The sequence below is a fragment of the Prosopis cineraria genome, unplaced genomic scaffold, assembly GCF_029017545.1.
Source record: "Prosopis cineraria cultivar Desert tree isolate PC_DT_omini unplaced genomic scaffold, ASM2901754v1 PC431, whole genome shotgun sequence".
NCBI classification, from domain to species: domain Eukaryota; kingdom Viridiplantae; phylum Streptophyta; class Magnoliopsida; order Fabales; family Fabaceae; genus Prosopis; species Prosopis cineraria.
In genome coordinates this window covers 38475-48717 of record NW_026555756.1, presented here as the reverse complement: position 1 = coordinate 48717, position 10243 = coordinate 38475, and the positions used below count along the sequence as shown (strand labels likewise).

Sequence of the window (10243 nt, the reverse complement as noted above, 5' to 3'; positions counted from 1 at the left end):
AACATTTGTGTTCTTTATTAAAATTTAAAAAATAAATTACAAATACATTATAATGAAATTGCAAAGTTAGGAGCCACACTTGCAAATTCTTGTTAAACTTAATACCACAAAGGACTAATGAATTTTGTTGACATTCTAAAATTAGTTAGCACTAACTTAAATTATTTATCTCTTGGAACTAAACTATCATTCTCCCTAAAATATATTAAAAGATATACTCAATTTCATTTGATCTAATAATGCTCAAATATAAAATAATCCAAATTTAATTTATGTACTATATTTAAGATCTGCGATGTAATAAGGTTTGTGTTGGATTATCGGCTTTGGTAATGAAAAACTAGACATTGAATCAAGAATGAAAATGTTTTTGTATAGGTTTTAAAAATAGAAATGAAATATTTTTAACAAAGAAAAAATAGAAGGAAAATCTGTATTTTTACTCTAAATTTACCATAAATTTCATTGTTCTAATTTTATAATATTTATTGAATATTGACTATGTATAATTAAAAATTAAAGAAAAGAAACTAAAATGGGTATTTGAAAAAATTTCTTTCGTCTGCCTTTTCCAAGTAACTCCTTTTTTCATCTGTTTTTGAAGTATTTTTTTTTAAAATATGCATTGCTAGGATGATTCTGGGAATATAAGGTCTCAAGATAAATCTTTGAAAATAATATGTTTAAGGAAGAATTTCTTTGCTCACCGCACAGGATGATATGCTAAGAGAAACATTATTTGTCTTCTTAAGGTTTCAGAGAGGGAAAATGAAATTAAAATCCTTCAAATTACATAAATGATAATCTAATTTTTTAAAATGACATAATTTTATTAAAATTTTTAGGAATTTTTGTGTTAATAAATTTTAAAGTGAAAAGACTGTTTGATCTTTATTAAAAATAACAAGCTCTAATCATAATTTTCACTTAAATAATAATAACTTTTATTTTATGAATCGTAAGAGTTGAATAAGCAATCACAATTTGTCAAGTGTAATTTCTATTATAGAAAAATAAGTTCTCAAAATAACAAGCCCCAATCATAATTTTTGCTTAAGAAATAATAACTTTTGTTTTGTAAATTACAAGAGGCAAAAAAAATAAACTATTGTTAAATGTAATTTCTATTATTAAAAAATAAGTTCTCAAAATAATAGTTTCAATCATAACTTTTATTTAAGGAATAACAACTTTTATTTAAAAAATTACAAAAATTTAACCTGAAATCACAATTTATCAATAAAAGTAAAATAGTTTTTCAATTTAAAATTTATTAACATAAAAATTTATAAAACTTCAATAAAATTGTGGTATTTTAAGGAACCAGTATGTTATTTATATGATTTTAAAAAGTTTTGTTATCATTTTCTCTTTTGGAAAAGTGTCAGCTTGTTATTTATATACTTTTAAAAAATTTTATTATCATTTTCTCTTTTAGAAAAGTGTCAGTTTCTGTAAAAGGAAAAAAATCTAGATGGCCACTTAATATCTTTCTTAATAGTCTATCATTGATGACTTTATCCTTGCAACCTTTATTTTCTTGTGTGTATACTTGAGATTGGTCCATTTTTAAAATTTAATGGTCGCTCAAGTTTCTGGGTACCTACCATCTTCACTGTGCCATAGCATAGGTAACGTTTCAAGAACTTTTCTTTTTCACTTTTTGTCATCTGCAAATGAATTCATTCATTCCAATCTCTTCTTCCTGCGATTCTCTTCCTAATTTCCAGACAACGTCTTCAGAGTCAAATCGAGAGAATGGCGAATTTGAATAGTTCTGAAAGATTCAAAACATTATTGTCTGTGTATCAATAGCTTTACCATTTTTCTTCATCGTAAGTCTCACTTACCAGGACGATGCCTTCCACTTCTTTAAGGGTTTTTCAAAGACCGTGATCAATGAAGGAACAACTCAAAACGTTACAACTTATGCCTTTAATGAAGCATCGAACGTCACGATTCAGTGCTTAGAAGAGACAGTTCACAATATTACAGTTCCTCAGGTAGCATTTTTTCATCCTATAGTTTGGTCCTGATATTGCCAAGAAACTCTGAATTCTGTGTATCAGGAGCTGAATTTAAGAATCTCTTTCTCGGATTTAGCAAAGCTAAGGTGTGAAAAAGCTCAAAAAGTTTCTATTCATCACGGACCGGAAGCCAGAGTTTCAGATACTGAACCACAAGCTGCAGGTAAGACCTTTGTTTACTGCTCTGGTTAATTGTCTTCTTTTTCATCGATTTTACTGATCTTTGTTCTGTAGTGCTTTCTGGTTGAAGTACCTTCAAGAGATATTTAACCACCAATTTTACAGTCCAAAATGGATTCCATCCACATGAGTTGTTCACTTTGATCATGCTTTAATATATGAAACTAACGGAACATTCAAGATTTATGAAGACAAGAACTTCGTTAGAACTGGGTTTGACAAATCTTTCTTGAGCCAACATTATAGAACTGGCTCTAATTGATTTTTGAATTTGAATCCTTTAGTATTAGATATTACTTTAGTATCACTAGGTCAAATCTTATTGTTTACATACTTCACACTCCACATTCTTTCAGTATTAAACCAAGTTAAAGCTCTTTTACATGATCATGATCTTTTCCCCTATATTTGCAGGTTCAAGAATTAATCAATCATTGTCACCTACTAGTGTTGCTAATGATGATGACAAGCTGCTTGAAGGGCTTCTAGCTTCTGGGTTTGATGAACAGTCATGCTTAAGTAGGTAACACTCCTGCTTATACCGTAAGGCCTTCCCTTATCAACCATCTCCATATCTCATATCGAAGCTCTGAAACTATGAGGATCTCCATACAAGATGTGGACTTGACGCCAAACCCTACAACAGAACTATAATTAAACTCATGAAATCACGTTATGTCATTGATATAGATACTGCACTTTGTAAATATCTTGTCTGGAGGGCTGCCAATGGCTTGGGAAATAGGATGATCAGCGTGGCTGCTTCATTTCTCTATGCTGTTCTCACAGAAGAGTCTTCCTTGTTGAATTCCACAGAGAAATGGTTGGTCTGTTCTGTGATCCGTATCCTGATTCATCTTAGTTACTGCCAGAGGAATTTTTCTCAAGTAATTCGTCGTAGAGATCTGCAGAAATATGAAAGCATGCTGAAGAATGACAAGGGAATGCCTTCTTCTCCTCCATTGATTATAGAGCTTGATCTAGAACTTGGTGGTAATGGGCATGGAACGTTCTTCCACTGTAATCATGGTCAAGATCTTCTTTCTAAAGTTCCTGTGGTGGTTTTGCGGTCAGATCAGTACTTTGTCCCTTCTCTTTACATGGTTCCATCTTTTGGTAAAGAGCTAAGCAAAATGTTCCCAGAAAAAGACTCTGTGTCCCTTTATTTAGGACACTACCTTTTTCATCCTTCAAACCAAGCATGCCGTATGATCACAAAGTTTTACAAGTCTCACTTGGCCAAAGCTGATCAGAAAATTGGCCTCCAAACAAGAGTATTCGATGTGAACACAACACCATATGAAACTGTTCTGGGTGAAATCTTAGCTTGTACTCTAAGCAATAACTTGTTACCTGAACTGAAAAAACCAAACATCATCAGTAACATCTGAGATGAAAAACCAGACTTCCTTGAAAGTTATTCTGGTGGCATCTTTGCATTCAGTGTACTCTGAGAAGCTGAAGGCTATGTATGTGGCAAAACCAACAGTGACAGGAGAGATTATAGAAGTAGTTCAGGCAAGTCATGAGGAACGTCAAGAGTTTGATAGTAATCTGCATAATATGAAGGCATTGACAGATATGTATCTGCTGAGTCTGTGTGATGAGTTGGTGACTAGCTCTGAGTCTACTTTTGGGTATGTGGCTCAAGGATTGGGAGGATTGAAGCCATGGATTCTTGGGAAGGAGGAAGAGATTGAAGGGGAGAGATATGTGCCTTGTGATAGAGACTTATCGATGGAGCTTGCTTTCATTTCCCTCCTTTAATTTGCATGGTTGCTTCTTGCTAGATAGTGCAGTTTTCAATTTGACTTATGAGTTTCCTCTTGGCCGGCACTGTAAAGATGTTACCAGGGTAGCGAAGCTGTTTGAGTGATTTTCTTTTCTTTTCTTTTTTCTTTTTTAAAAAAACGTCACTTTTTTTTTTTTAAGTTTCTTTCTTGTTGACATATTGGTTGCTTCTAATTTCTTCAAGGTATATTCTTATGAGTTCTTTTGAAACAATGTAAGAGCATATTCATTGATGCCCTTACTTATATGTGTCCATTTATTTATTTTATTTAGAATGAGGTGGAATTTTTTTTTTTTAATATGGCTATCTGATTAGGTCAATTTTGAGTATTGTTAAGTCCAATTGAGGTAACTCTCTTAAAGATATTTTTTATATTTACTAAATTTAAACTTAAGATCTTATGCTTAGGCAGATATAACTTTTTTTACTAGGACCTAATGCCTGCTAGTAGGTGGAATTTAGTTATCACACAATGCATTTATGTGAGCATATCTTATATGTTTTTTGGCACCCAATCTGAAGAGCATTTCTTGTGTTTGTATCATTCAGAACTTCAAAACCAAAGATCTTGCCATAAATTTTCGTGTACGATAATGTATAATTGAAATTTTATTTTAATTTTTGAAAAATTATATATTTCACTTTTATTAAAAAATGTAGGTAATTTCATTTAGTTTCATAAATTATTTATAATCCTTAAATGACAATGATGCTGATATTGTTACGGTAATAGTGAATAGTAAACTCTAACTGCATTCATGCTTTCATACTGCTTTAGCTGTACAGTGGTTTCTTGAGTTTCTTTCAGTAATATACAATGTATTTGTAAGTTTTTCACCCAAAAAGAAAAAGTCTCTGAAGGTTAAAAAAAAAAAAAATCTTGTTCCTCGGAGTGGTTTAATTTACAATGTTGTGATTAGAATAATCTATATGATTTCATGCCCTTTTGGTATTATATATGTAAGTTTTTTTTTTAATAGACCGTTCAATTATAAACTCTTCGCCGGAAATCCAATCGCATAAAATTTCAACATTATGAAGGAGGAATATTGAAAATTCTAATATCAAAATCATTAACAATCGCTTGATGAGCAAGGACTTTTGGAAATACCAGTATGATTCCAAGTGACTCAAATATCTCTAAAATAGTATGGAGAGTATTTGAAGTATTTAAATTATTTTAGAGATAACTTCCTCTTGTACATTCTAAAATTCTATTTGTAAATATCAAAGATATTTCTTATAGATATTTCTATAGAATATTCTAGAAATAAAATGTACACCATTTGATTGAATTAATCCCAATCATCTATTAAGAAGGTGTAAACTTTATGGAAGAAGGAGAGGTCTATAAATACCCCTTCACCTCTCATTTATAACAATTCAAGCAAACTAATAAAATTCTCAAATTTATTTATTCAAACTCTCTACTCTCTACTTGTATGACTAGCTTTCTTAAATTTTTTTGTCTACATTGTGAGTTTCAGTTGACTTAGTCATGATTAAGAGGTTAATCAAGTTAAAATTGGCACATTTCAAAGAAAAAGAAGTTCTTGAGCCCTGACAGCGTGGCAGTTCGTTGATTTATTTTCTTGAAAATGTGATCAATGAAAACCTGTCAATCTTGTAAAAGCATACTTCTAATTATGTTAATAATACTAATGAGAAGATGAATTTAATCATATTTATTCTACATGAGATAGATAATTTATAAAGAGTGGTGTCAACCTATTATGTATAAGTTAATATATTATGGGTTAATAATTTATTTGGTATTTTAACATTATTTTTATATAAGCGTTATGATCTCTTAAAACATTAAATTAATGGACTTGCCCCAAGCGCGGCGTAGAAAAGGACAAATATTTTTTAAGTAAATATTTTTTTTTTACAAAAAAAGAGTTTTGTCTTGTTTAATATATATATATATATATATATAATATTTAGTCTATATATTGAAAAATTTATATGTTTAGTCTTACATGCTTAAAATATTTGTTTTCAATTAAACCAAGACAAATGAATCCTTTATATATTAATTTTTTTTACAACAGACTTTTTTTATTAATATTATCAACACATTAAAATTTACTTATTTTAATTTAATGGGATAAAAGCCCATTAAGTATATAAGATGAAGTACTTAAGCTTGATCATATGTTTATATATATAAAGCATTTACATCACCATTTGATTTCGGATAGTTTCTAGTAGCTAGTAGGTTATTTTATATCTATTAGTGTTCTATGACTTTAACAATAGCGTTAAGGGGAATTTTTATTCTTGAATTTTTTGCATGGGACATGTGAGTGTTCTTAAACTTTTAAAATCTAACATCTCATGATTTTCTCATTCATGCATGGCTTGTTAACCGTTATCTGCTAATTTGGAAGCATTTTGTTGACTTTTTTTGGGCCATGCAAGGATGACCTAAATTAAGACTCAAATTATCACACTAATTATAATTAATCAAGGACTAATTCAAAAAGATTATCATATAAGAGATTAACCCAAACAAATCTTTAACATATATTTTCACAAACTATTTAAAATAAAGAGATCTCAAGTCTTGAAAATATTTTAAGAACTCATATCATTCAATTAAACCTGTGTGGAAGTATGAGACTTATTAATAATTAAGAAACACATTTCAAGATGGGAGGAAAACTCTCTCTTATTTCCTTTATGTGCCCTGCTCCAAATAGTGTATATATATATATATATATATTTACCAACATAACGCTTACCTACTCAAATTCTTTCATAATTGACAACAGGGGCTAAGGTCTCAATTACATTTATCATAATAATTATCACTTAATCATCATACTTCATGTATATCATCTATTTATCAACAGTTCATCACATGCATAAATTTTCCTGTTCATTCATATATAATTAATATTAACTATTCACCCTTAGACATCAAAAATATAAAAGGAGACTATAACAATATTTCGGTTCTCAAATCATATATATAATAACTATTTTTACTTGCTCGTGTATTTTGGCCAACTAATATAAACATAAGCATCAAATCACATCCTCAAGGGCCCAAAATACACTTCCATCTAACATAAAACCCATAATTCAAGCGAATCAAGAATATATTATCCTAGTTAACAATATCATAAGCTAAATAGACATATAAAAAAATAAAAAGGCCTACAGAAGTGTTTATTATCACTTGGTCTGATATTCCTTTCCTCTGTTCTTCCAAGATAAGTTGGCTCTTGTAATATGTTAAAAGAAAGGGGTGAATATAACCACTCAATAATCAATGTACATCTAAGTTACATAGATGCATAATAATTAATCATGAGTGCAAGTAGCTAATAAATTTATCAAGATAACCATGCAAACAATCATATCAAGATCATGTTAAGCATATTAACATGTAACTCATGTGAATAATTTTAACAATAAAGTCAAGTATAAAAGTAGCACGATTATCCATAAGTACTGAATGTTCGTATAAAATTTGCACAAGTGCCCATATGTATATTTTTCACATATTTACCATGTCTCATTTTTACAATTGTAATCGGAGTTTCAAACATAGCCATTAATCATTCAAATGGCATAACAATAATGAAATACATGATCAATCTCTTTCTTTTATCCTCTATTATTTCCTTTTACATGAAATCTATGGGCTAACAATCGAAAGGAATTATTCATGTGACGAGACTACCCAAGTCCTTAATCATATTTTGAGAGGTTATCGAGCTAAGATTATCTTACTCATTGATGAACATGATTTCCCCTAAATCATACATTATGGGTTGTCATACTCAAAACTAATTATATCTAAAACTCTAGGTAGGCGAATAGGGTTAAGTCTCTTAATAGGAACAATACTACAATACCCTACAAAGTGAGTAGTAGCTATAACCCTTAGGATTAACAATTAATAGCCAAGTACCATATAGATTTTACACAACCGCTAGCTCCTTTATTAAGGCAAACTTCGACCATATAATTATGCTCATGAGAAAATACATTTCAATAACTCTCATATATGTAATTCACAATTATCCCATGTATTATCAATTTTCTTACTCAACAAGCATAAAGAATAATCATATTTCAATCATCCTCATATATCAATTTTTATATTACCACATAAATTAATAATCATATTTCAATCATCCTCATATATCAATTTTTATATTACCACATAAATTACGTTAGTATCATAACATGCTCATATATAATTCGTCACCATGTATAATCCACAATTTATAATTAAAACTATGCATATCATCATCAACTCTCAATCTCATTACTCAAATCGTGTCACATTATTCCATAAAAGCATAAATTAATATTAATATTTTACATTACAAGCAAGTTTTTATATTCATTTCTTTTTCTGCACATATGAGCATCACATTCAAATTCTTTACATATATCATAATTAACTTTGTCACAAATCATAAAATCTCAACAAGGTCACATATGCATTACAAATAACAATTTTAAGTTTTGGTGCATTACAAACAACTATTTTAAGTTTTGGTTGGGGGGTGTGCGTATTCATTTGTTTCACAAACATAAATAATTAATTAGCTCGGTTACCTCAACTTTTGAAAGCTTAAAGGTTATCCCTTAAATCAATACTTTCAAAACTTGAATAGTGCTAAATGACAATTAATATACAATTAATCACATCACAAATGTGTCACTAATATTATTAATACAATTTTTACTCGTATTCTAATATTTAAGTATTTTTTTAAGATCTTAGTCTTAGCCTCTTGACTTTTAAAATCTAATTTTATATATTTAAACCTATTTACTTCATTCAATAACTTCCTTCACAATAATTTTATTAAAGTTTTGGCTAAAATTATTTTTTAAATAATTTTTTAATATTAAAATTTTTATTTTTATTCCATAAATTTACACGAAAAAATATTTAAAAATTATAAAGCTTAGTTTTAAATTTAGAATCATCATTCTATAGTCATAATAATCTATTTCTCATATCAAATAATTACTTAAACATAAACAAATTAACTTATATTTTTAGATTTAATAAAAAATATATCCATATGAGTCTAGTGTTTAACTCAAAAATCTTAAATTCAAATTCCATCAACAAAATAATATTTTAAAATATTTAATATACTACCAACAATCTTAACAATCATATTTATTTATCATAAACTCATCATCCTTTCAAACTTTAGATTTTCCATAACCATAAAATTAGAAACTCAAAAAAATGATTAAAAAAATGTTTATGACACTTACATATTATTTAAATATTTTAAATTTTATTCAAAATATCATATTATAGAGCCTTCAATCAAATTTTTTGTCTCGAGCGCGCACGCTCTGTTTCTGTTTTTCCCTTCTGTGAGGCCGAAGAGTGAATGAAAGAATGAAGAAGAGGAGTGGTGTATTTTTAATTTAAGCGTGGGTTCCACACTCACTTTCTTTCATATTTTTTTTTTACCTCTGTATGCACACACAAACACACACCAAACACACACACCAGCGGATTTCATCTGTTTTCCATCTTTTTTTTATTAATTTATATCTCTTTTCTTCTTTCTTTTTAATATTTTTATTTTTATTTTTTAAAAAATCATAACTTAAGATTTTATCTAACTTAGATTCAAATTATAACTTCTTAACTAAAATTATTTATTTCTGAATATTTCTCTAAAATTATTCATTTATTTTTTTATTAGCTTAAATTAATTTTGGGTTAAATTTTGAAATATTACAGGTCATGCGGCATTCAAGTTAGGATTTGTATGGTAACGTTTTTTTTTCAACTTTATGAAAGAAAATGATCCAAAAAGTCAAGTAAAGGTTATTTTGTGTTCCTAAGTGAACACTTCAAGCGCATAAATAAACCTATTTAATTTTGACCAGGCAACTTCTTCTACTTCGATGGCTTGTGGCCCAAAAAAAAATTCAAGCTAAGTAGATAATGGTAAACAATCGACACGTCAAATTTTTAAAATTTAAGGACAAACATGATCTAAAATTAAGTTTAAAATTTAAGTTCACTCCATGCAAAAAGTTGAAAAGCAAAAATACCTTTAACCCATAAAAATATTTTGACATTTTTTTCTTATAGAAATAAATTTCTTGTTTTGAAATAGGCAATCGCTTTTATTTTGAAATGCCAAGATAAATGGGGTATTTACAATAGATTAATAAAAACGATTTAAAAAAGTAAAATGTATAATTAAAATATAAATTAAAGCATATCAACCTACTCCTA

At 28.6% G+C, this 10243-nt stretch overlaps 1 protein-coding gene across 2 annotated transcripts; it reads left to right on the top strand.

Annotated features, from left to right (window-relative positions):
- The first annotated feature begins 1576 nt into the window (after positions 1-1576).
- LOC129297072 (fucosyltransferase 2-like) lies at positions 1577-4196 on the top strand. Of its 2 annotated transcripts, none has more exons than XM_054935443.1 (3): positions 1577-1631; positions 1731-2190; positions 2622-4196. In XM_054935443.1, exon 3 carries the CDS (start codon positions 2870-2872, stop codon positions 3596-3598), a length of 729 nt encoding a protein of 242 aa, XP_054791418.1. In that variant the 5' UTR covers positions 1577-1631; positions 1731-2190; positions 2622-2869; the 3' UTR covers positions 3599-4196. The 2 variants fall into 2 exon arrangements, with proteins under 2 accessions (XP_054791418.1, XP_054791419.1); XM_054935444.1 differs by having other exon boundaries at positions 1588-2003; positions 2104-2190.
- The last annotated feature ends 6047 nt before the right edge of the window (positions 4197-10243 follow it).

Excerpts from the sequence above, each read along its gene's own strand:
- LOC129297072 (XM_054935443.1), top strand. The coding sequence starts at position 2,870 with ATGAAATCACGTTATGTCATTGATATAGATACTGCACTTTGTAAATAT.